The sequence below is a fragment of the Aulonocara stuartgranti genome, assembly GCF_965226115.1.
Source record: "Aulonocara stuartgranti genome assembly, chromosome: 9".
Classification (NCBI taxonomy): Eukaryota; Metazoa; Chordata; class Actinopteri; order Cichliformes; family Cichlidae; genus Aulonocara; species Aulonocara stuartgranti.
Window position 1 is genome coordinate 25,267,308 of NC_138960.1, and position 27,588 is coordinate 25,294,895.

General features: G+C 45.0%; 1 protein-coding gene across 2 annotated transcripts; it reads right to left on the reverse strand.

Moving 5' to 3' along the window:
- Window positions 1-1,961: 1,961 nt before the first annotated feature.
- On the reverse strand, window positions 1,962-27,588 carry boc (BOC cell adhesion associated, oncogene regulated). Of its 2 annotated transcripts, none has more exons than XM_082546094.1 (18): window positions 27,307-27,588; window positions 13,365-13,493; window positions 12,435-12,707; window positions 8,917-9,063; window positions 8,235-8,378; window positions 7,845-8,138; window positions 6,712-6,984; window positions 6,362-6,627; window positions 6,112-6,277; window positions 5,696-5,764; window positions 5,213-5,422; window positions 4,683-4,858; window positions 4,379-4,601; window positions 4,080-4,268; window positions 3,786-3,988; window positions 3,613-3,695; window positions 3,191-3,339; window positions 1,962-3,043 (listed from the first exon to the last, which is right to left on the reverse strand). In XM_082546094.1, exons 2-18 carry the CDS (start codon window positions 13,474-13,476, stop codon window positions 2,874-2,876), a joined length of 3,147 nt encoding a protein of 1,048 aa, XP_082402220.1. In that variant the 5' UTR covers window positions 13,477-13,493; window positions 27,307-27,588; the 3' UTR covers window positions 1,962-2,873. The 2 variants fall into 2 exon arrangements, with proteins under 2 accessions (XP_082402220.1, XP_082402219.1); XM_082546093.1 differs by lacking the exon at window positions 27,307-27,588 and adding an exon at window positions 21,936-22,059.

Here is a 27,588-nt window from a genome sequence, read left to right on the forward strand (position 1 = left end):
GACCACAGATGTCAGAGCCACGGGTCTGTAGTCATTTAGTCCAGTGATCCTAGGTTTCTTGGGGACAGGGATTATGGTAGAGGACTTGAAGCAGGCAGGCACATGACATGCCTGCAGTGAGGAGTTGAGGCTACACTCCCATGAGCCCATTCTGGTCTGGATGGTTAGCTCCACCAAATTCACATGTAACTGGCGTAGCCCTTCAAAAGCTGACATCTGCAAACAGAAAGCCGTAGCCACATTATAAAAACATGCCATCGCTTCTAACTTTAACATCATCCTACGTTTGAATTTGATCGAAATCACGGCAAAGCCTCGTTTTTTGTTTTTTTTTTTAACTTGGAGAGTTTTTTCCACGCGTGTTTGCTGTTAGTGCAGAGCAGCTTTTAATGTTCAATGAGTTCAGAAAGTGGTGACGAAGCACTTGTTGAAATGGTGATTTTGCACTTCTTGGAGACTTACAGTAAAGCATTTGGAGTATTTTGCTGATAAGAGACATTTTAGAGTTATCGCCCATCTTTGAGTTGAGGTCACTGCTCGTTCTGTCCTTCCTCAAGGATGGGAAAAATTATTCCAGTTTTTTACATGGGTGTCAAGTTTTAAGTGGAATAATAATAGTCATGTGTTCTGTGGGAGAGAATGGACAGCTGTGGACATCACGGTTGAGTTGTCCTTATCATACTTCTTCCTGTTCTGCAGGGAGACGTTAATAGGCATTGCAAGCAAACCTTTGCATAAAACCTTTCTAATTCTCTTTGGTGTGGATTTTTCAAACATGTCAAATTATGAAATGGATTGAATGATGAAGAAAAAAGTTAAAAGCATAACAGGGGCACTTTAAAGTTTGTTGTAAAAATGTTGGTTAAACCGACTGGTAGTAAAACAAAATCAGTTTTAGGTTTAGAACTTGAGTTCAGTGTATCCTGGGTCATTGAGAAACCTTCTGCACAGTTACCTACTAATGTAATTTACTAACTTATCAGGTTGTGCTGTACAGAATTGTTTTTCCAAGAGCTATTTTGTAAATACCAATGTTTAATATCAGAATTATTAGATTATGTATGTATTTGTAAATACAAGATTGATTAATAAAGTTTATAAGGAGACATTTGTATTTGCTGCCAACTGGAAAACTGTGTGCTTTTTTTTATTCTCTTGTCCATGACAGCATTTGAAACATTTTTCTAGATCAAACGACAGCCTCCCGCCGCTCACTCCTGACTCTCTCTTCTGATCTATACATAGTGATGATCAATTAAACCAAAAGTTTTAGATTTGGATTCATCATTTCATCAGACCTGTTGACACTAATTTTCAGTCCTGTAATGTGGCAAACTGCAGCCTTTTCTGTTTCCCTTCCTTAAGAATGGTTTCATGACAGGAACCCTTCCACCTTCACAATATGATGAGGCTTCAGCAAACACTCCGTGGATGAAAGGACTGGACGTATCTCTCAGGTCAGGAATCAGGTCTTTGTGCATTTCTTCCCCTTTCTTCAGGATATGATTTCCAAATATTTATCTGCTGTGAGGTTTTTAGGTCTGTTACTTCTTGTTTTCCACTTGTCTAATTTCCTCACTTTTTTGAAGAACACTGCACACCTTGCTGAGTCTTGCGAATGCATTTTACAGTCAACAGCTTTTTGGGAATCATTTTGTTAATGGAAAAAAAAAACTTTTATACCCGTCAACTGTTATCGGTGAAGTTTGTTGCGGATTCAACTAAAGAAATGTGAACAAATTGAGTTTTTGCTAAAATTATAAGTGTGTAGACAATCCTGGTTCACCCATTTGTATGTTTGGATGATTCATTATGAGTGTTAAGTGGCTTGACAAGCAAAAAACAAAACAAAAACATTTCTCTGAAAATGAGTAAAAAAGCAGCCAATTTCCAAAGAAATTTTCTGAAAGACTTTTAAAAAGCTTAAAGAACTAATGCTCAAGATTCACAAACGACTCGACTCAATTTCATAAGCATTTATTTACATGCAATAGTGCTCCAGCATGTGCAACCACAGAACAGCTACACTTTAAAAAGAAAAAAAAAGGGAGTGTAGATTCAGGATCTCCTTCATTTTGATTGCAGATGTCTCTGTCAAAGACTAACACTTATGTACCGACCAGTGAGGGAGGAATAATACTGACACACCTGTCGCAGCAGCCTCACCTGGCAGTCTTTTGGTAACCAGCAAACAAGTAAACACAGAAATGGTTGCAGTATAAAGTTCAGCTTATCAATGACTGAGTTAAAGACATTTTCCAGAATCTCTCCCATTCAGTGATTTAAAAAAAATATACCAAAACAAAATAAATAAACTATACAATATATAATCTCTTGTACACTACTGAAACAATGATTTATGTTGCATACACTTGTTAATAGTTTGTTAATGACGAACAATGCATAATACATTTGTGTTACTGCTATACAGAAATGACCGAGAACGTGATATCGCAGAGCTAAACAGCACCTCGTGACAGCATCAGACTGGGTCCGATTGTGTTTCTGTCTAAAGCTAAGTACCTAAAAGGTCCAGACTAAGGATGGAGGAAGGCTGGGAAAGACATGATTGGTGGGGAGGGTTTAGTTGTGAAGTGCTGAACTGAGAGGAAGTCCCTGGAGACTCCAGACTCTTCTTCACACAAGGAATAAAGGTCTCAAATGCAGACAGACAAAAAGACAACATACTACTCCCTTTGTCCGTGACATAGCGTGAGGAGATCTATGAATAAAAAGTCACTTTCTTTTCAATATGAAAATAACCTTATATACAGTATAATCGGACACTTATGTACAAAAGCATAAATATATAAATATCTGTGATACAAAAATAAATATTTTCTCTCTTTTTGTTTACGGTTTATTTAAGTCTCTCATGCATCTGTCACGCTGGCCGTCCCCTCGTCCTCGGGGGACGCTTCATTTGGGAGGATGTTCACTTCTTGTATAGCTGCATCTTGGGATTGTGGCGTTGTGGCTGCTGAAGAGGATGTGGTGAAAATCCCTTCGTCCTCCAGAGAGAGAAGCGGGAAAGATGCCGGCTCTGCGGTAAAGAGAGAGGAATGGTGAGAAGATGACAGGAGGATTCAACAACAACACCAAAACAAAGGCATCCTTAAAAGATGCTCGTTTGGTTGATAATAAAAGAAGAACATTATGAGCAGATATTAATGGAGACATCCTCACATACTTGGAGCGATGTCCTCCGTTTTGTCTCCACCACAGAAGCCGCCATCACCTCCCGCGTCCTGTGAGTTTAAAAGCTGATGTGGGGAGTTGAGGAGCTGGAGAGTGGAGTCATCTGGAGAATAGCAGGAGTGCTCAGGATGATCAGGGCCACTGAAGAAAACAAGAAAAACATATTTATTAGACTTTTTTTTTTATTGTCCATACCAGTTGTGACGTTTGGGATGTTCAGCCAACAAATTTCTTCAACATTTATCCAGGTGTTCAGTTTAAATTCTTGAGCCTGTTGGTCAAAATTCAGTTTTCTTGCTCATCAAATCAGGACAAAAAGGTTTTTTTAATGTCACTAGTTCATATTGGTAGAATTATTTTACGGTGTTAGTCCAGTACATTAAAAAGTAAATAAGTGTTATAATGAAAACACACCTGGTAGAATAGTGGTAAACAGGCAGGTGTCCATTGGGCTGTTGCAGCAGCGTGTCACACTCCATATCACAATCCACACTATCCTGCACAGACAGACGAGCATACATTAAATATTCAAACAAAAACTCGTGGATAGTATAAAACCTAGTTTTGTTTTTGTTTTGTTTTTTTACCTGCTGGAGGCCAGGCAGGCAGTGCTTAGGTTTGCCATTTGGTGTGTATTCTCCGTTGGCGGGGTACACGCCATGTGGAGCAGTCATGTGAGTATCCAGCGGGCAGTGGCCCACTAATGCAAGTCCCTGAAGAGGAACCATGGTGTACTGACATGACGACATGGGGGCGGCCACAGCGGGGAAGCACATGTCGGTTGTTTGCTCTGAAATGAGGACAAAACAGGAATTACACGGATGTGGACGGGGAAGACGTTAATCCCTGTAAAGACTCGAGGAACGGCAAAGTGCACTCACTCTGTTTGGCCCAAGCCCGCCACAGGCAGAAGGGGATGAAGGCGACAATAATGAAGACGAAGGCTCCCAGGACAACGCCAACTATGAGGTAGGGGAGGTCGCCGGGGCGAGGCACACCTACACCGGGCGGTCCATACCGAGGGTCACTGGGAGTCTCTGATGGGAGAGGCTTTTGGGAGTTAGGACGAGCTGTAGAAAAAAGGAGAAAGAGGAAAAAATTTAACTATTAGCAAAGAAACTCTTTTGTAAAAGACAAGACCGACTGACTGCGACAAGCTTTCGCCAACAAAGCACCTCACCTTTTGTTTCAAGGATGACGACATTGCCAAATTCGCTCTCTCCCTTCTCGTTGAAGCTCTGCATCTTGATGTCGTAGGCGGTCTCGGGCTGCAGGTCCGTAATCGAGTGCCAGTATCTGTCCCCTTCCACCACATCCTTCTTATAGTCGCTGTCATTATCGCTGTCTGTCGGCCGGTAGTAGATGTAGAAACCGTAGATGGGCGTGTTGTTTACTGGAGTGTACTGTCGAGGGGGAGAATAAATCACATTATAAATCACTGCAAGCTTGTTTTTGAAATCCTCAATCTCCTTCTGGACACTCACCGTCCATTTGAGAATGATGGTGGTCTCGTTGATGGCCTCATTATAGGTAATGTAGGGTCCATCGACGGGGCGTTCGTGTGTTCTCCCGCCAACCACCGTGTATGCCTTGGAAGGGGCGCTGGGAGGACTGGAACCAATCACGTTCACCGCTACCACACGGAACTTATAGGACGTACCTACAGGGAGAGGAACGGGCATTGTTCATCTCTGGGATTACAACCAGCCAGTGGCGCTTTCCCATTGTTGTGCTGATTAATGAGGCTTGTTTTCACTTTACTGTCTGTTTTCTTTGAGCAAATGCGATGCTGTGCTGTGCTTTTGACTGATGGCAACAATTACTGAGATGATTGAAACAACACTCATTATGGTGATAAATTTTGCAGACCATGGGAATGTAATTATGTGGACATCATTGTTGTAATGATATGGTACGACATGTCCTACTGCTCCCCCCACCCCCACCGAGCCAGAGTAAACAGCTTTGAGCAACAACGCTACGGTTTTGAAAAGAGGGTGTGAAGATGGCTGACCTTTCTCCAGGCCCGTGATCTCCACGGAGAGTCGCGACGGGGGGATGTTCTCCACCGCCGTCACCCAGTCCTCTCCTGCCTTCTTCACCTTCTTGTACTCCACCCGAAACGACTGGATGGGGAAGCCGCGGTTACCGCGAGGAATCCAAGTCACGTACGCCGACGTCTCAGTCGCTGTGGAGACCGTGGGCTTGTCGGGGGCTTCGGGAGCTGAAGAAAAGCAGGGAAGAGTGTCAAATGGAAGCTACAAACAGGGACAATATACTCAAACTAGTGAGAGAAAGTTCAACAACGGTCACGTTCAGGACTTACTGGGAGCTCATCCTTCAGGGAACAGAAATGCAAGAGAAAGTGAGACTTGTTAGTGAAAGGAGAAGGTGAAACTGTATCTAGCTCTGTTCATAATCAAAGTAATAGATTTATTAGTATTGTTAATCAGAGAGGAGTTTGTCTCAGTAATACACAGGACTGTTGAGAGCTTACGAGAGAGGCTTGGTGAGGGGACAGAGGGAGTCTTTGGAGGATCATTTGACACTCCCAGATTTTTGCGACCTGTGGACAAAAGAGATAAGGCACCACATCATCTTAAAGAAATATACTCCAAGTCATTTTTAAAGGAAAGGACTGGTGTCACTTTCTGACTCCCTGAGTCTGAGAAGTCAAAAGTTAAGATGTGTTTAAAGCTGTCAAAATAATGATTACCTTAAAGTGCCTCAGTGTTTAGCAAACATGACTCAAAACGGAACAAATAAGGGAATTTCTTGGGGACTATTTTTTTACAGGCAGATTATGCAGCAGCACGCTGATGTGAACTGACCACAAGTACCCGGCATGAAAAAAAAAAAAGCACCTGGCGCGAAGACTGAAGGAATCTAGTAGGATAACAGCTGTTGTTGTACCTTTGCCGGTTCTGAAGGTCATCATGGCTGGTTGTCCCAGCCCTGCACAGTTCTTGGCAGTCATCTCGACCTCATACAAGCTGTCCGGCTGCAGCTTGGATAGAGTCAGCTTATGGAGAGAGCCCGGGATACTGGTGGAGGTCCAGTCTGCAAGAAGTTCTCCCACCTGAGAGGCAGAGCAGGCTCAGTTACTAACACAAGAACACATGTGTGACTCTAAAAAGTTTAGACGATGAGCTTCTTGCAGTACCTTTCTGTATTTTATCATATACTCCAGTACAGGAGGTCCATGCTCGTGCCGCGGCTTCCAGGTGAGCTCATAATAGTCAGCCTTGCCTGTGCGTGGCTGACTGAGGATGATGGGGGCTTCTGCAGGCATGTACCCTGGAAATTCTGAGCAGTCTAGAGGCAACATGGCACCTGCAACCCCCGGCCTCACAGGCGGCTGCTCTCTCAGCACCTTGTCTGGGCTGAGCGGGCGGTAAATGGAAGGCAGCCTCCCTCGGGATAAAGTCCCTGTAACGAAACAAGAAGGATGACATCTAACATCTGTGAAATAAAAGAAAATCATCAACAAATTACCAAACTGAACCCACTCACCGGTTGATACGGTGATGAGGCGAGCGGAGGCCTGTGAGCTGCCCACCCCGTTCTCAGCCATGCACTGGTACAGCCCGTCATCCCGGGGGCCCACTTTGGAGATGCGCAGCCCCCGGGAGGTGAGGCGGTGGCGAGAAGACTGGGCGAGCGGCTGGGCGTTGTGGAGCCACATCACAGAGGGAGCGGGCTTACCGCGGGCCTGGCAGATGAAGCGCACCGTGTCGCCGTACACGACTTCCCGCTGCTGCAGCTCCACCATCACCTGAGGAGGCTCTGCAGGGAAAAGAAACACACAAAGGAGAGAGGTGAGGAGGCCGACCTGAAACTCTGTGCATATGCATCTGTGTAGATCTAGGAAACATTTGACTATTTTCTGGTATTTGTAGACCAAACTACTAATCAAGGTAAACTTCGGCGCTTCGGTGAATACAATCGTTCACCAAAACACTTAATTGATCTCCTGATTCCTTAAGATTGCTTTACAAGTGCCAAAAATCTCCAATATTTACATTTTTATATAACTATTTTTGTCTCGCTAAACATCCAAACCCCAAAATGTTCTAACTATAGTGGAAATACTATGAGCTGGAAACAACATGGTTCGTGTTCTTGCTTGATAAGTGACTTAATCGATTCTGAAAACACAGTTGTAGTGTGTGTGTGTGTGTGTGTGTGTGTGTGTGTAAGGGGGTGTGTGGAGCCAGGCTGGGCCAGCTAGTTGATGGTTGGCTGCTTGTGAATGGGGGAAAAGACAGAGCTCATTACAGCTACAGCAGCACTCTGGCTTTAATTAGAGCCAGCTGCAGAGAGACGAGCCCACAATACATTCATACACAAACATGCACGCACGCACACACACACACACAGAAAATCACTGTAAAAACAGTCATCCATAACCTAGACACACTCAATCAAGTCCTGGTGCAGAATAGAGAGCTCTGTCTCCACCAACTCTGTGTTGCAAAACACCGCCCACACTGCTCCTCTCTCACACACTCTGTACATACAGACCCCGTCTTGCCAGTCCGCCAAACAGGAGTCGATGTAATTATTAAATCCATGACACGGAAAAAACTTAAAACAAAACAAAAGTACCTTGTAGAGTCAAACAAAAAACACTTCATTTTACTCACCAAACACTTGGACGTCATAGAGCACCACGGCAGAGCTGGCCGAGCCGATGCCGTTGTCTGCCCCGCAAGCGTAAGTGCCCGAGTCTCCCTCGCCGACTGCATCGATAAGCAGGTTGCTAAGCAGGAAACGCGTGTTGTTGTGGAGACGCAGGTCCTGCCCGTCCTTTGCCCACGTGACCTGGGGAGTTGGGATGCCACTGGCCACACACTCCAGCACCAGCCGCTGGCCTTTAGTTACCATGATGGAGCGGGGTGCCGGCGGGTAAATGATCCGAGCCGCTTCTGATGTGGAGCCTGAAAGAATCGAGGCATTGTGCGTGTGAGCACCTACGAGTAAAATGCGTCCCCGCAAGACCAGAATGCCATGCTGAATGAGCAATAGTGACTCACGGCGTATGCGCAGACGATCAGCAGAGGTGGACGTTTTAACCTCCTGAGTGACGGGGTTGTAGGCAGCACACTTGTAGGGTCCCTCATCATCACGTGTGGCATTGGCTATCTGCAGGTTCCCTGATGGCATGATGAGGTAGTTCCCTGCAGGACCAAACAAAAACATAAGTCTGAGTGAGAGGGGTGCAGAAGAAAAGCAGAGAAAATAATCAGAAATACCACAGAGACAAAGAGGAACCACAGAAAAACCGAGTCCATGTTGTGAAACAGCGTGGGTAATATGAGCCCTGTGTGCCATTCCAATACATAGCTGCACTTCCAGCTGAAGCCACAGAGTGGCACTGTCGAGTCTGACCCAAGTGAATGCTCTTCAACGTGGTATTCATTTCCTCACAGATAAGGTAGATATCAGTACCTACAGCTCCCAGGCATCATCAGCATACCAGCTACAAACCACTGGAGCTTTTCTTCTCTTCCAGGCAACTTAGAAGTAAATAGTTTGAAAAATAAACAACTGCATTCCCATGTTTCAACATTCTCCAGATAATGCCCTTATCGGTGGTTTTACGATGGGTCAGATAGCAGGATTATAGCATTTCGGTAAATTACGAAGATAGTATGGGAATTAAGGAGAGAGAGTGAATGCTATAAAAGATCTTGAGGGATTAAAGCAGCTGGTTACCTTTGGATGTTTCCAGCCACTCCTGTTTGACGCTGTAGCGAACCTGAGCCTTGGGCTGGCTTTCGGGGAGGTGACATTCAATAACAGCCGTGTTGCCTTCATCCACTTCGATCTCCTGCTGGTCATCGGGCTCAAAGTCCCGCAGCTCTAAAAAACAACAAAGACATGAGGAGAAAAGTCAGCGCCGTCTCATAGCTACAACACATTTCACCCTTCTTTCATCATCTTAATATGCAGTGTAAATCACGTCTAACTGCACATGTATACAGTCATTCCTCGGCTTCAGATGTACAAAACCGCAATATTCAGAGCAATAATAACTGTGCTGTTCCCATGTTGGGTGTCTCTCATGTCAGTCCGACTTTGCTGTGTTGTAACCACATTCCCACAGCTTCTCTAATGTTCCCTCTTTTTGGAAAAAAAACTTCTACCTCCACTTCTTTCCCACTGCTCGTCTTTACGTGATCCGCTGAAATTCGCAGGAATTTTAGGAAAGCACTTCAAGCTAATTTTTTCTGGTGTCAGTAACATTTGAGTAGGCCACATTAATCTTGCCAAACATTATACCGGGGGACTGGAGCCGGGTCAGATTCTGTGGGAAATGGTGGGAGTGGGGATTACCGGGGCCATGTGCTGTGACTGTGTCCCACAGACACACGGTCTGCACAGCATAGACACTTATCTGGCCCCCTGACCTTCTAAGCCCCTGCCTGAGCGGCCTGGAGGCCTGGCATTGGGGGGAGGGGTCAAAGGGGAGAAAGCGCCATCCTATAGGGTTTCATTGCCATTTTATAGATTTGAAGCAGAGAGAACCTAACATGAGACAGAGAGAAGAAACAGGAGCAAAGAGAACAGCACAGGAGGGGAAAATAACACCCAAAGAAATTTGTCATTAAGGCGTCCAACAGTGAAATGAAAGATAAATAAAACTTCTCCAGGAACGTAATTAAACGTCTGCCAGCCTTTGTTGATTTATTCTTAACAAACACAGCCTCTCCATTCTTTCCAGAGCTGCTATAACTGGGGTGTTTTTCTTGGACCCGGCACACCGAGCTGCCCGTATGCACACACAGTCAGCTGATGAGTCTTTGTACACCTCTGTGCAGCAGCAACAGGAGTCCCGCACGCACCCCTGAGCAAGGTACCGTCCCTACACACTGCTCCCCGGGCGCCTGCTTAGTGGGCTGCCCACTGCTTCACTGAGTGAATAGGTCAAATGCAGAGAAAAACAAGTAATTTCCCCATGGGGATCAATAAAGTATCCATTATTATTATTATTATTATTAATTCAATAAGCAAAGTTTAGTTAACAGTATCTATTGATAGGGGCTTTAAAGTGATTTACTAAAAGCACTGAACAAACACATTCACTGCGGGCAGTCGATTTATCCACCACGCACGCTGGATCTGCCCCCTCTGCAGGCGCCTGGGGGAGCTTTAATAGGCGTAATGGGGGAGATTGTCTAACACGCACGCACACATTAACAACAAACACACAACACAACCCTATGCCTGTGTCAGCTCTTATTCTGAAAGATGAGAATCCCAGCCAGGACATGTCAAGCTTAGCGGGGTGTGTTGAAGGGGAAAAAACCTCAAGGATAGGCCGTGTGGCGCTCCATTTGCAAAATCAATCAGGTGCTGTTTTTACAGACACCCCTTCCCCCACCTCATATCTCCCCACTCCACCTTCCTCCTCCTTCTCTTGGCTGTTTCTCCCAAATTCCTTCATATACACCTTTTAACGCCCCCTCTCACAACTCTACTGCCCCGCATTCTTCACAGGAAAAAGAAAAATCCCCTCACGGGTGCCTCTCAGGTGTGCACGCGAGCGCGCGCATGTGATGTTTCTTGTGAGTGCATCCTGCATGGATGGAGGATTGATGGCATTCATAAAGTGAAGCAGACCTCCCGCACCACGGCTGCTTGGCAGGGCGAGAAGGAGCGAGAGAGAGACAGTACATTCATCATCTTTATGTGCAGCAGCAACAGGAGTCCCGCGCGCACGTCTCTGAATTATAACACGTTATAGCAACGTGTTGTGCGTTCACGTTGTGCAGATACATGTTTCTACGGCAAAAAAAAAAAAAAAAAAAAGGAGGAGGGTGATTGTCTGCACAAGAATTCAAGCGGGGGAGCTTTTAAGTGATGCCAAGAAGACGCAGATTTTTTCGGAGTCGGATAGTGTGGAGGGTCTGGAGTCAACGTATCCTGATCACAAAAAAAACATGTGCGTACAACTAAGAGGGCTCACAAGGAAAGGCAAGCACGTACACACTCCCCACGGAGCAGTTCCTTAGGTGGTTTGGGGGTGGCCGAGGAGAAGCAGTTATTAAATTAAAGAGGCTTTTTTGGGAAGGCGGGGCGAACAGACTGGCTCCACATGTGGTTGTCCCAGTGTGATTCATCCACTATTGGAGCAATCAATAACTTTTAATGCCTTTGTAGCTACAGCCTCTGGAGAAAACCCAAAGAAAAATAAGAGCGAGAGAGGTGAAGATGACAAAAAGAGGAGGATGAGGAGGAGAAAGAGAGAGAGGGAGACGGCGATAATGAAAGGAGGCGAGCTGAGAGAAAGTGACAGGGTGAAGAGTGAAAAACGTGCGAGGGGAAATGCGTGTGAAGATGATTGTGGAGGGATCCGAGGAGGCAGAGAATGTGACACCACGTCTCGTCTCGTGTCAGGATCTTGTCTCGACTGGCCTAAAAACAGCTTCCAGTTTCTGCAGCCGCATACATCACATCCCTACGCGTAAAACAATACTGGTAAAAGCACCCTCCCCACCCCCCTAGCTAATGGTGTGCTCTGCTGGGGCGTATACCTATATCCTCTGTCCACTCTTATCTCCACTCAGCCCTCAGCACAATTACGGGGCCATAACTTCTGGCGAGTCCTGCTGTCGGGCACTGCAGTGAGGAATGTGGTGTTGTGGGGAAAGCAAAGGGCCAATGAAGGTAGGGGGGCCTCCAAGCTAAGTCCTGCTGGTCCCCTTTCCTCCCCCCCACTTGCTCAGACTGGCCCCTGGGTCCCCTTCATTCCTCCAGCTCAGGTTTCACAGTTTCAGGCCCCCTTTTCAGTCCCACAATGGATATCAAATACAACACCGTACACTAGCAAAGCACTAAAAACGTCAGCATGGGGAATCATTTATTTTAACACTATTAAATTGACGCAGCTGTTTTTTGTCTGAGTACACAGAAGAAAAACTGCCTGACTGTGCAGAGTTAATCCACTTATTACTGATGTGCAACAGATTCTCACTGGAAGGACCAAAACTGCAGTAGGTTTATATTTTTTTTTCTCCCCAAAACCACAAGTAGTGGAAAAGTACGAGGTTTACAGTGATGTACTGGTAAAGGTTTAAAGCAAACAAATGCCGCCCCTTCACTGCTTTTGTTCTACTTAGAGAGAGAGAAAGAAAAAAAGTCCAACGCGTTCTTTGGATATTCTGACAAACCAAAAAGGGGCCCCTTTGTTTGTGTTTATTTGTCACAGCTTCGTGTGGGTGGCTACTCACTGGCAGCAGTGACGTTAGCAGGCACACTGGCTAGGGCTCCGGCGCTGGTGCTGGCCACACACTGGTATCTGCCAAGAGTCTGATTGGAGAGAACTGGGATGAACAGGCTGCTGGGCCTCAGCACTACACCCAAATCTCCGTCTACCAGCTCATGGCCGTTGAGGCGCCAGCTGATGTTGGCGGAGGCGGGACGGGCACTGCAATGCAGGGTGACGCTGCCTCCCAGCTTCTGCACCACGGATGTGGGCTCTTCGTTGAACGCCGGCACCTCGTCTGAGGAAACGATTAACAACAAGGATTCAGATGCAAATTAGAAACTCTTCATGTGAGCATGCGTATAAAAGATATTTACACGTCGGGGAACTGATATGTATGTTTGCCATCATTTCTTTTCTTGATTAGTTGGAAATCCAAAGCAAAGTTTGACGTGATTAAACCACAAAATTTCCTACAACAGACCAAGAAAAGCAGCAAATTCCCAGACAAATGTTTGGCTTCTTTGGTTGCAAATTTTGCTTGAATCAGTGAATGAGCTAATCGCCGTGGCTCCACATACAATACTTGCATTATTTTTAGTGGCAAGAACAGCTCATGCACACTATTCCCGCCTTCCAATTTCTTTCAAATAAACTGCTGTACCTGCTGCCAGACACATAACATCTCACTCGCTGTGCCTCAGCCAGAATATTTTGTCCCTGGCAAGGACTTACTGTGCATCAGGTGTGTAAAGGCACTCAGTAACTGAGGGTAGAGTGAGGTAGAAAACTGCCACAGCAAATTGTGACTGAGGGCATGAAGACAGATGGATGGAAAAAGGAAACATTTTCATTATTACGTTGCTTACTGTTAATACACAGAGAGAGGAAATAGGCACTGGGATTACAGTGAGAGTGGGGTCCAGTACTTCACAAGCTAATGTTGTTTACTCACCGGTGAGTGAAGCGCCGCTCTGCAGGCAGCACAGCAGTACTGCGCCAAGAGCGCACAACACTGGAGCCCTTCTCTTTTTCATCCACGGAGTCCAGTCTTGCTTTCCAGACATCTTCCATACACTACCCCCTGAAACACACAACAACAGGAGGTGGTTAGAAAGGTCACGTACAGACTCTGAGCAAAACAGGCTTTAGTCAGTTTGTTTCAGTCAAACCTGACTGAAGCAAACAGGCAGAACTGCACCGAGACACGCATCCTCCATCTAAACAGCGCGCAGCTCCCTCTGATTGAATTTTACTTGTATACACACGTGCACGAACAGGCGGCCGCTAACGAAACACAAGCCAGGCGAGGCGGCGCGCTCAGCAGAAAAACTCCAGACACAAATAAAGTCTTTCTTTTCTGTCAGCCCCCACCTCACCGTTGACCCCATCCCCTCCCGCTGCGCCCGCACCCATCCAGCCCACGCTCATCAAAGGGGCGCCCTCATTCTGCGTGCCGTAACCCGACCCCTCCACCTTCCTGCTCAGGTGTAACCGATACAGGTAGAGCGGTATGAAGAGAGGGAAGAAGATAGAGGAGAAGACTAAAACACACACAGGCTGCTTTCAAGAGTTTGGACAAAGAGCAACTAATGAGAGGTAGTAGAAGGGAGGGAGGCACAGGGTGGAAATGTATATATATCCTAGAAGTAAGGAGTGAGGATAAGATGGATACTTCAAATACAAATAGAGAAGTTGCTGGTAATGGTTAGTCTATTAACGGTTAATATAGAAAGAGGGGAGCTTTTCTCTCTCTCCCCTTGCTGCCAAGTTTCCCAAATTCTTTCCTGTCAGGTTAAACTAACAACTTCCCGTCAGGATGAGGAGGGTGGTCCTGCAAAACTAAATCTCCCCTTTCTCCCCACTCACTCGCTCTCTCCCTCACATGCACGCATGTCCTCGAACATACAACGGTCCCGTGAGGAACCTGCAGAAGTGGAAGCGGCACGCAACTTTGAACATGCATTTTTGTTCTGAGCTTAATAAGGCAAAGGGGATGATTAATGAAGCCTGCCTGCACACCAACGCGCTCACACACAGAGAAGGGTCCCAAGGCAGGACAGTAAGAGAATGGAAACTTTTACAGTGCACCTTCATCATCTAATGGTAGCAGTGAAGAAAAAAAAGATATATATATATATATATATATATATATATATATATATATATATATATGTGTGTGTGTGTTTGGCTGCCTGGCACATGAAAACGAGCAGAGCGGTAGGGTGATGGAAAAGCAGCTGCAACAGCTCCACAAGGCCACACATCACTCTCTGCTCCGTTTTAATTGCACATTATGAATGTGTAAACAATTTCAGATGACTAATTCTCGTGCCATCAACAGCAACAAAGCAGCGCTCTGCGTGGAAAAGACAGCGTGGCGCAGTAATGATTAGTCAGCCCCGTAATGAATCGAGTTTATTTACACCAAGAAACAGAACTTTTTTCTCTTTTTTTAAAGCTGCTAAACGCTCCAGTGTTCCAGTTGTTTTTGTATGCTTCCTGCTGGGTGTTGGATTTTAAGATGCTACAACCCCCGCAAAAGCAAAAGGGAACTGGATTTGAGTGGTAACTCTACATAATGCTATTAGCACTGATGCAAAATTTGTATTAATACCCTGTTAGACAAAAACTCCAATCACTGATTTCTCTAGATTCACACATGTGTAGACCTTCTGTTTATCTCTCATTGTGACAAGCCCTCAAGAATGAGGATAACCCTTAGTGTCAGCCCTACATACATGTACAGTTTCATTTAATCACTGGTCCACACAAAGTGGCTCATCAGTAGCGGGCTCACTCTGTAAACAAACAGCACGCTACTGTGGGGACCAGGAGGGAGCAGAGCTGAAGGCCTGTGGCTTCTGTGGCTGGTCACTATATGGACACAACTCAGTACAGCTGCCCATAAAAAACACCTACATCTCTGTGGAGCACCTGTCCCGACTGTAAGAGTCACTAACCATAAACCAACTACACGCACAGCGGGACACGCTACCTCAGCGCGTAGCCCTCCCACATGTCCGATTTCTCATTCTTTTCAAAATAAAAGCACTAGCAATCAGACGAAGGACAGAGCTTTGTTGCAAAGGCACCTCGTACAATATCACTCCCTTAAAAAAAGAGCCCTGCTTCTCTGAGTGTGTCTGTTGGTCTGATTCATTAGCGAGCTGGGTCCTGTGTTTGCTTAGCGGATACCCTGCGTCAAGATGAAGAGTTGCCCTGACATCCATGTCCAACTTTTTCCATCACTCCTTCCCAGAGAAGCCAGAGAGGGAAAGAGGAGCCTCCCACGCATCAGCGACACTGATAAAAAACAGAGCACACACACACAGACAGCTCCCCTAAATTAAAAGCAGTGTGCATGTGCACTGGTGTGTCTGTTTGTGCGCACATATGCCTGTGACTGTTTTGTTACAGCCCTACCCCATGAGGAACGACGCCGCATGGCAAACACATTGTGCGAACAGCTTTGCGGTATATGAGACATACTTTAGTGACAGTGCAAGAGAGGGAACTCTGTGAACTGTTCAAATCTGCCAGTCCCACTGAACAAGTATGACTAGAGTGGAACCATTTCTGTAGTCACAGTAAGGACCTGAAACTCGACTCGCTACAGTTTTGATGTAGACCAGTAAAAGAGACAGCAAACGATGACAGCGCTGTGATTTTTAGATTTTGGGTAGCTGTTTTAATATTTATCTTTTGGGTAATATAGCTATTTTTTAGTTCAATTAAGGATTTTGTTCATTTAAGTATTGAAATAAAAAAAGTCTAAACTTGCTGACATTATTGAAAGATTTTCAACCTACCCCTGCAACAGGTGGGCCTCCATGCAACATATGCATTAAATAAAATGTGAAAAATCAACTTTTTATAAGCATAATTGTGCATATACACTGCTACAGATCCATATTAAACAGAGTTTCTGCAGGATTTCTTCTATCAGATCCATTCTTGTGGTTTCAGCAGGTTTAGATTTTCCTACCCTCCCTCAGTGCCTTCATGTTCCCTTTGAAATTTAGGGAGAAAAAAAAAGAGACTTTGATGCTTATTACATCTATAAAGGTGTCAATAGAGAAAATGTTTTAATGGCACATATCCATGTATTGCACAAAAAATCCTTTCCAGACAGTTCTGTTCAAACCCTTTAAACTCATCTTGGTTTATCGTGATTAAAAAGTTCATTTTCATGGGAGGAGTTTTTAAGGGATTATCTTCGACTGCTGTGGTATTTTAATGGTCATCTCAGGGAGATCTTAAAGGTGTCTTGACTTGCAATTTGCTGTGAACACTTAATAACTTGCCTTCAGGACTAAGGAGTGATCACCTTAATAGTACGATTAAACATTTCTATCCAGGTGAGAGTGTCCTCAGGGGCAGAAACATATGAAAAATTATGAATGTAATTGTATGATGGCCAACCTTTTACAAAGTGCTTTCATCATATCACAAATGAGGGAATATGTTTTGGAAGAATTACATTCCATCCCTCCAGTAGAGTTACCATGCGGTGGACCAACACCATTGGTTACTGGACACAGATAGCTGTGGACAGCCAAACTAGCAATATACCATTTTTGTGTCCTCATGGTGTCCGCCTTGAATAGGCATCCATTCTTTGTGTCCTTGTTGTGCAGCATCTGCAAGGTCACGAAAAATTGGCAAGCACACGGATGTCTGCTCAGAGTCACGTGTTCGCCCTCGGATACCTAAATAAGCGTCACTTGAATTAAAACGGATGTTGGCCCATTTTGCATACTCTGAAACCAGAAGAAGAAGCTACTCTGTGCGGGTTCTTACTCCAACACCTGTTTGGAGAGGGCGAGGAGAAAGCACAAACAGCAGGCAGTGAGAGGTTGTGGCGGTGGTGTGCAGGCATGCATCACGAGCTGTAGGTATGCCGGTGTCTCATATGCCGTTGTGGGGCAGAGACACTTGACAGAAGTTCATTGTGAGCGTGCTAAGTAAAGACACCGGGGCCCCCGTTCTCCTGGGCCACTGCCGGTCCCATTGTGCCCCTGCCTCTGTGGATAAATTCATTTTGACAACCCTGCTAATTGGATAAAACCCGACTGGAGCCTCCTCCCCGAGCTCTCACATTCCATCTGCTTTCTAGCACGGAGAAGACGAACAGGAGAGAGAGGAGGCAGTGAAGGGGTATCAGGGTAGTAACTTCTCGTGAGGAGCTGAGCTGTTGAATATTTATCACCTCCCCAAAGTCCCCTCTTGCGCTCCCTCCTCCTCCCCCAGTTTTTACGTCTTTTTACAACCCGTGCGCTCCCCTCCACCCCACCCTATCCTCCCTTAAGGTTCTCCAAACACCACAAAGCCCCCCCTTTAGATAAACACATGCGGTGTCAAGTGTTAGGAGTGCCGGGGGTTCAACTGCCCCGCTCGGGCCCGCAGCCCACAATGCCACGCCGCATAGCTGTCATGCGGGAGGCCGGTTGCCCCTGGCGACGCTAACAGGCAGAACGCACCTTAATAGAGTGGAGAGTCATTGTAAAGCAGTGAGCCGGTGCACAGACAAAGACCCCGCAGACCCCTGGAGAAAGGGGAGACGCTACTCTGAAGGGTCCGGGGAAGAGCTGATGGGCCCTGCTCAATGACCAAAGAGAAGAGGGAGGGTGGGGTGGGGGGGGTGCTCAATGACCAAGAGGTTTCTGTAGTGGTGTGTGGAGAGTTTGTGGAGGCAGAGAGGAGGAGAGAGAGTTCGGTGCCTTTAAAGACTGATGTGAGCTGGGTGAAGGGGGTTTTATGGATGCAGGGGTAGGTGGGTGGGTGGAGAGGTTGACTGAGAAAGCTGAACAGCGACTCAAATTAATAGAGAGGATGTCAACTGGCAGGCGAGCAGGAGGAGAGAGCAGAGCCTCATCAATGAGCGGCTGTGTTCGAGGGAGCGTGTGTGAGAGCGTCGCTGAATGTCTCAACATATTTTCTCCTCATTCTGTCAATCTGTTGGCTGGCCTCTTAGCCTGGCCGGGGTTTTGGTGCTGAGTAAAGGAGGAGGACGCGCATGGTCCAACACAACCACATCCGGTTTACCATTAGACCATCACACAGGGCAACTACATAAAAGATGAGAAGGGGATTTTTATTCCAACAAATTCTCAAGAAAACACTGAGACAGGCGTCACATGTTAGCTGCTGGTCAATGACTTCCTTGTTCTGTTAAACCTAGAGTCCAACACCTAAAGATTTTCACCCAAAAGCTACATGGATTATTGACTAACCCGATTAACCAACTTTAGAAAGTCATTTATAGTTTCCTAAACCCCCAAAAAGACAGAATCAAAAGTCTTGTTTTGTCGAACTCGCAGTTTGAAAGCAAAAATATTTTTACTTCATTTTCTGCAATAATAAAAGGGAGAGAGGGAGCACATGCTGACACTGGAGATGCCAGCGTTAAACCAGCTAGTTTTGCAGATTATTCACTTAGCTGTTTCCGCACTAACTCTGCACATGGATTTTTTTTTTGGTCACCCAAAACGTCAAAACTCAAATATGTACATATAATCTGAATAGAACTGGGCAGAAATACATGCGGTTTTGTGTTAGTTACTTTAGTATTAATGCGTGTACCTCTGGATGTTGCCCATCTCTACTATAATGCAGATAATGCAAAAACTGAAGCGGACAACCTCCGTTGTTTTCCCTTCTGCCAACTCAACACCAAAACTTGGCAGAGTCTAAGTCTAAAAATCGATTCCCACCTCTCTTTCCACTCCCCCGCAGACAAGAGGACATTATGGAGTCCCCTTTGGCATAAAAATGCTGCCCAACAGGTGGAGAGGGGGCCAGCTCAAATCCTCCACTCAAAACATCACTCGTTCTCATGCCACAAAAATTACACATCAAAAGCATCCCTAACGAGGTTGAGAACCTACCCCCTCCTCCTTCATAATACGCTCTCTCAAACACACACGCACGCTTCACAAAGTATTAACGAGCTATACGCCCGTCCAAGCCCTCCTTCACCCCCTCCCCAAACCGACACTAACGAGCTACAGTGCGTCTCGGGGATTAACGAGAGGGATCTGGACAGGCCTGCCATGTAGAGGAGGGGGCGTTCTAATCAATTAGGCACTGAAGCATTTGCATAATTTAGATAACGAAGCCGAATTAACCACGGAGAGCTAATTATGGTGCCATGGTGAGCACATCCACCCACATTCTTCTGCCTGGTGTGGGATGCCAGCGTGCCCACCAAGGCCATGGGAACAGGGCTGGATCATAGAGGCTTCCTGGGGAGTTAGTTAGACCTGGAAGGATGGGAGCGAGGAAGAAAGGAGTAGAAAAGATAGAATACCAGGGTCAGGAAGACAAAAGAATAGAGAAAGCTGTACAGAAGAACAGGAAGAAGGACACTGAGACCATTCCATATTCTTACTCCATATTAATAAGGAATAGTATCCATTATTGTTATGGAATAAGGATATGGAGAATGATTAAGATAGAAAGCTAGAAGAACAGAAAGATGGATAGAAACAGATGATAGAATTAAGGATACAAAAGCAAATAGAAGCATAGCAAAAATGTTAGAAAGATAGACGGCAGGATACAAGGACAGAAGGATGGATATAAAAAAGGATGATAGAAATAATTTTTTTAAAAAAAGAATAGAAGGATGCCAAGAAGGAAAGGAGGACCGATAGAAAAAAGGATAATACCCAGGATTTCACAGTACTCATCGCACAAACACACACGCGCGTGCATGCAGTTACATATTTCATTCAGAGGTGGGACCAAGTCATTGTTTTGCAAGTCTCAAGTAAGTCTCAAGTCTTTATCCTCAAGTCTCAAGTCAAGTCTCAAGTAATGTCAGGCAAGTCAGAGTCGAGTCTCAAGTCACTGGTGTAAAAGTCCGAGTCAAGTCACAAGTCTGAAACTTTGAATTTCAAGTCCTTTCGAGTCTTTAAAAAAAAAGAAAAAAAAGAAAAAAGAATGTTGCAGTTATGCTAAATGTAAATATTAGACCATGTAATTTTAAAATCTGTGTTTTTCTCAACACATGACAAAATAGTGAACTTAGAAAATATACACAAATTGTGAAATTGCACCTCTTTAAAATGCAGCTCAATTAAACCTAGCTCCAAGAATAATTTTCACCGACAGTTCTGAGATAAGCTGCATGTTATTCTTGGATGCGGTTGTAGGACCAGTTTTAAAATCGCATGACAAAAATATCATACACATTAAAAAAAAACTGTATCACCAACGTAGCCTGGACAACATTTGCTAGTTAGATGAAGTCAGCTATCTCATCTTAGCATATTTATATGCATATTTATAATCATACGGTTCTTGGAGTGAGTGCATACACTCATGAAGTTTAGTAACTTCAGGTCACTGCAACAAGCCCAGGTACAGTTTACCGACGGATGGGTGCAGGACCTTGAAATGCACCGTGTAGAACGAAAGACCATCGTACGTATCATAAGTTTACCAGTCTCACAAATCGTCGTCATAAATACACATTCATTAACCGTTTATTAATAGGACCTTTGAGCTCAAGGGTAATTAATTAGTAGTGGAAATAATTTCTGGTACCCATCACAGAAATGTAGCAGTGACAATAATACTGTATGCTGTAATTGTACTGGACAATTAGTGATACAAAACAATTGTTTTATCCTGTGAATAAAAGTATATGTTTTTGTCAATGTACCATAATAACAGAAGCGAAACGCAATATTGTGTCAGGACAATTCACTATTTATGCACAATAAACAAAGGAGCATAGCGCGACAATTTCTGTTCAGCGCCAGACTTGCTTGTAACCTATATCACTAATTATGTTATGAAAATGACGTATTAACTACTAAAAAACACTGACCTTCGTGTAAATGCTTGGAGCAGACTAACCTGTGAGCTGGAGTGTTCTGGGACGTTATATTTGGTCTTTGAATGGCTGCAATCCAGTCGCGTCTTTGTTACTTCGGAAACATGGCTCGAACAATTTCTCTTCAACGACGTAATCCGATAACAACCGATCTCTTTACCCGTCGGCTTCCCGTGGCTGTCATGCGACCGGCTATTGCAGTTAATAATACAACGGCTTCTTGACATTTTTGTGTTTCTTTTTATCGCTGTGTGACTGATTTTAATTGAAAGCCTGCGTGCGCTAGTACCACTTGCCACGAGTTCCCAGAATCCTTTGCGGTTCTACCCGTGAATGACGTCACATTTTCAATCTCTATATAATATGCATGTTAAATTTTATATTTGGGGTAAAATATCAAGTCTTTTCAAGTAAACCGGTTCAAGTCCAATTCAAGTCCCAAGTCATTGGTGTAAAAGTCCAAGTCAAGTCACAAGTCTTAGAACATTTTTTCAAGTCAAGTCTAAAGTCATAAAATTAATGAATGGAGTCTGACTCGAGTCCAAGTCATGTGACTCGAGTCCACACCTCTGATTTCATTTACCCACAACCATTCTCTCCTTGCACAAGAAGCGCACACACTCAGTGACACATAAGCAAGCAATCACACAAACTCCTATTACATGGTAAAAGTATACTCACAGAGGCACATAAATATGCAGACCTCAGGAAGTTTTTCCAACACCAAATGTCAACACGCTAAAAAACAGGCTACCACTTATCCCAAGCCCGAGAAATAAAACGCACGCACGCCGCGGCATTCACGCATGCCAATATAGACTTTCATAGCTGTACGTATATGCAGCCTGCTCTTTGTGTGTTCCTGCGGCGCTGGGAGAGAGGGGAGGGAGAGAGGAGGGATACGGGGTGGGTTAAAGGGAGCCCCCCAACTCTTTTGGCAGCTCATGCATCAGAGTGAATGGAACCAATTATAAATCAAGAGCAATTTCTCCCCATTATTCAGCAGGAACCGGGAGGGGGGGGACTGGCCCTACAACTCTCAGTGGGAGATGAAGGAAGGAAGAGAAAAGCAGAGCGGGTGAAATATTATATGAAAAACAGATACGAGGAGGCATTAGGAAATTGAGATAAGGTGGGGGGGTGACAGAAAGAGAGATGAGGGAATGGAGAAAGACTGTAAAGTTAGAAGGAGCAGGCCAAATGAGAAGGTTATAGGAAAAAACAGACATGAGGATGAATTGGGAAATGGATAAGAGGCAGGAACGTGAAGAGAAGGCGATGGGTTCGGCTGCGTCAACTGAGTTTGAGATGGTGCAATAGCGCCTGACAGCCTAGCTCATGGTTATCGAGTGAAAGCTGCTGCATCTCAAAGACATTCTTGGGAAGGGAAACAGCTGGAGGAGGCTCTTTTCAAAGAGAGCTCTCAGTTTCAGGAGCAGGATTTGTGAGACGCAGTAAAGCAGAGCTACCATTTGTCCTGTCACTCAAGGCCACGGATGTGCATTATCCTGCATAAAATAAAAACCTCATACAGATACAATTTGGACAGCAGACAGAGCCGCGCTGTCGATGGAAAATTCCAGCACTGATAACCTCAGGGGCCCAATACCTCACTAATCTGGTGCCCAGTGATTTATTCTGTTGAATCATGTCTTCTCCTGCCAGTCTGACATTCTTCGATGATGAGTTCTTGCTCTCTGGGGCAACACTTTAAATCTGATTATTGGTTGTAGCTCTGGGATACAACCCAGATTCCAGCTTTTTTTTGTTGTTGTTGCTGCTTTTATTGATCTATAACACAAGCTGGAGAAAAGAATACAACGCACTTATTATTCCAGCGTGCGTGCAGGCTCAGCGCGCCACACTCAGCGAGCCCGCACGCAAAAGGTGAGAAACTTAAGGAAACCAACGAAAGGGAGGAAACTTTTCCAACTGAGTGCATGAAAGAGAGCAGAAAGAGCAGGAACGTGACTGCGAGGCTTAAACCGAGCGGTTCCAGTCAGAATGCAATCTTAAGCATGTGTGTGAATGATCTATTAGAGCGTCTGGGTTGCTTTTGGCTCGTAATAACACCCCCCTAATCTTTGTCCAAATATCTGCTTTGCACACACAGGACTATTTGTCTGCACACACACACAGCTTTCTTACCAGAGTCTGGAGTTGATCAATGATCTAACAACACTCATACCGCACTCTCAATGTGCATTTGTGTGTGTGTGTTTGTGTAAGAGAGCGAGAATGAGAGTACGCCCTGGGTAACTTCATTATCCAATCAAGAACTTTTACTTTAAGCAGATCAACTCAACTAGTTTAAAGGCTTTGGATAATCTCTATAAAGCTGTTAAGACACTGGCTGTTTTTAATATACATATATGTGTATAAACTGAACACAGACGTGCAGATATGGTTTTGCAAACGTAGCCTAAAAGCGGGCTTCTGTAATGGAAAAAGCTGAACAACCATCTCTTGTTCAACAGACTTTTTCCCTTTCTTTCATTGCATCTAATTTATCTTCATTCCTTCTTCAATAATCTGCTTGATCACAGCCAAATTAGCATCTCCAACACTGTCAAAACTTTCTAGTTCCCCCCTTTTCTTTTTTTCGCCCACCTCCCTCCTCACATTCCTCTCTCCCTCTCACTCTGTGGTCCTGGCTGACAGGATCAAGAGAACAGAGGTATGCAGCCCCAGGGGAGGTGCCTAGACCCCGGCCACCTGCCAGTCCAGGTGTCCCTCTTTGGTTATCTGATGTCTGACTGGACACAGAAACCCTCCTGAGGGAATGAGGCTCAAGTCCAAGCTTCCAATCTGTCAGTGCGGGAGGACTAATGCACCGTATGTCAACAGGCCAATAATGTCTGGCAGTGGAAAATGAGGCAGCCTTATTTGGCAATGAGTGTGTTCCTCGCTCGTTTATGAAAAGTACATTAACCCAGAAAAACATCTGCTGAAATTATCAAGTAAACTAGTCACACTTCTCTCTCTCTCAAGTCTTTAGTAACCCTTTTTCTAATGCACTAATCTCAAAACCACCACGCAGGTGACAAGTAATACATTCCAGTGCAAGGAGATGATCTTGATGGGAGGGTAGCTACCACACACACACACACACACACACACACACACACACACACACACACACACACGCAAAGGCCTACAGATTCTCTCTGCAGGCTGTTATGACTGCATGAGCGTACCTGCTGTCAGAGATGAAAGCGTGCCCCCAGGATGGAGCTTTTTCTTCTTCACCTTTGTCAATTAACACGGATGTTACACCCACTACAACAATGGGTGCTTTTCAGAACCACAGTGAGAAACTTTTGGCTCCCAAAACCCGAGCGCGAGCGCACAGCGGTCCTTATGGATCTGCTGGCTATTCGCAATCTTGAAATGCATCTTTAAAATCCATTTATGTCTGCAGACTTTGATTTAAACCCAGATGTGAAAACACTCCCGGCTGCATGAGGGGTTAGTTAAAGCCTGTCCTCTTTGCCTTCATATCTTACATCATACCTCAACATGGCAAAGTCAATTTGGAAGCAAAGCTAAGATACGAGTGAGAAACTCTATTTCTGTTGGCGGCAGACCCAAATCCACACAGTAACTTTTCCTCACAGGCTATAACACATACGAAAGCTCAGCTCCTATAGGATGGATGAAAACTATCCAGCAACAGGCAAAATAGGGGAAAACTGTCTGTCTGGCAGGTAACCAAGATCAATGAAATTTAATTTCACTGAAGAAAAAGAAGGTTCTGCCGGTAACAGCCACATGAAACTGTAACCGAAAGACAATAAAGCAAGCTTCCTGTCCATATAGTCTTCATTCGCAGTCCTAAAAATGTAAAAAAAAAAAAAAAAAGAAGAAGAAAAGCAACTTAATAGGAACATTGTATGGTTTTTTTTAACATTAATTACAGTGTAATACACATATTATAGAGGCTTGAAACATGCCTGTGGTGCAGCATAATACATTGAGTCTGCTTTACTGTATGAAAGCATGTTAGTCTTCATTTACGAACCATCTACAAACGAGAAATGGCACCGCCTTGAGAAACATAACCAAAAACTTTTGAAAATGTAGTTTGGTATCAGAAGACTTATTTCTAAGAACTTATTTCGTATTTCTGTGAGAAATATCTGAAATGTTTGCTCAAAAATGTGTTTTCCCATCTTTAACACGTGGTTCGTGTTCACAAGTCAATAATGGTATGATGGTATTTAAACTTTTATGGGGAAATAAACTGTTTGAAAATGATAGTTTCTGCCCACAGTAGCAGCAGCTCCAATATTTTTGCTTAGTATTGCACAAGATTGATTAGCAACTCCCATAATTGTCCCCCCCCCATTCCCCACATCAGCAATCAAAGGGGCCAAAGCCCTGTGAGAAACAGGCAGATAATCAGACAGGAATCATTTAGTTCAGCTTTGATCCACCCGCCTGCCAGAGATGATCAACAAAAACAACAAACCCTGCTACCAAACAAGAGGCTCCTTTTTTACTGAGACCAATTAATTCGCCCAGAAGCTGTGCGCCTAATTGGAGGAGGCCAGGCCATTCGTTTCGACTTTTAATCCAAGTGACATTGATTCAGCGGGAACAATCGGGCCCTCTTGTCTGATGCCATGTCTGTCACTGAATCGCGAAGCCGTCCTCCATGCAAGGCAGTGGAGGCTAAATGTAGACTAATCCAAATAACAAAACGACACCTGGGGTTGGAAACTCGAGCCCCTGCGGCTGTTTCTGCAGGCCTCCATCCGCCTCCTCTCCACCCCTTACCTCCTTTCCCTCCACCCTGGGAGCCTTCACGGTGATGCAGCCTTTGGCCAGCGCTCAAAACTCGGGTGGGGGGATCAAGACGAACATTTAGTCATTAAATCAGACCTGGATGAGGGGAAGGCATCAGGGGAGACTCTCCTGACAGCGAGGCAGGATGCAGGGTTTCTCACCAACAGAGGTGCCAGTTTACTGGAGGCTTTAATGAGGTTAGTCTGACACCAGGACTTTGGTTTGGGGGTGAGAGGGAGTGAGTGGGACTCCACTCAGGTAGCAGTGTTTGGGTTTGTTGATGACAGCAGAAACATACAATCTGGTCGGGGCTTTTTTTGAGCACTTGGAGGAGGGTTGTGGGAAAAAAATAGAAGATTGCGGTCTAATGCGTAAACGTAACCAAACTGTTATGTTAAGATCCAACAACTTTGATAGCACTACATAAACTTCAGGGGGAGGGAAGGGGCAGGATTTTTAAAGATGGCTAAGCAGCACCGTAAAAAAAGAAATTAATTATTTATAAGAACTCTGAGAATTGGCTCTCGTTCTTTCTACTTCCTTACAAATCTACTCATCGGAGGTCACTGCTCACCCGCTTTTCTATACCTCACCACAACGATGCTGAGCATGAGGGTGATGTTGATGATATGGGGTAAATCTGGCAGAGCTCACCATGTCTGTCTCCTGTTACCCTATGGGAGCGACTATAGGCTGCGGCCTGCAAAACGTAGACACGTTTTCCCAAAGAAAAACGCAAGTATACCTAAACACACAGCCGTGAATCTCCGCGACGTGTTACGAGAGGTCCGTAGCTCTTCATAAACACGCATCGTGGTGAAATAGTCGCCAGAAAAGTGGGGGAAACTTTGGGGGAAAATACGGACGCGAGACCAATCAGGGCGCAGGCTAAGTCCGAAACCAAAGTCAAATTTTTCCTTTTTTATATAAAAAGCAACTTCAAATCCAAAATCTGACCTCGAGGTGCGTCCCAATAATGCACGTCTGTGTCACGGGAACTTTGTAGCAGAGTTTTTGTGGATCATAAGGCTGGAGAAAGCGGAGGAAAAAAGCAAAACAAATGCGGCTATCGAAGCAGAGACGCCAGCATGAACGAACTAGTGATCAAACACCAAGAGTCGCACATTTCTCTGAAACAGAGTCACGGATGAGCCGGTGAAGTGCCCACAAGAGTCGGAAAACACGCAACATAGCCGATACGTTCATGTATAAAACTGTAACAACAGCGTAAAAAACACGGAGCGCACGAAGCGGTCAAACTTACCAAAACTGCACTGCTCGGCGCTCGCACCTCGTTTTAACCAGGCGATCTTCTCTTCGCGTCTCTCCTGCGTTTAAGTCCCCCAAGGAAAAAAAAACACAACAGTTTTCGCTTCTCTTTTCCCTCTAAAGCCTTTGCTGCTTTAGTAATTTACTGCGATGCCACCGACATTTTCTTCGGCTCCCCCAAGTTCTCACATTGAAAGGCCGTTTTTGGATGACTGAGCTCTCAAACAATTCTCCCTTTTGCGACGCCTTTTCGGGTCCTCCCACTTCCCAAGCAGGA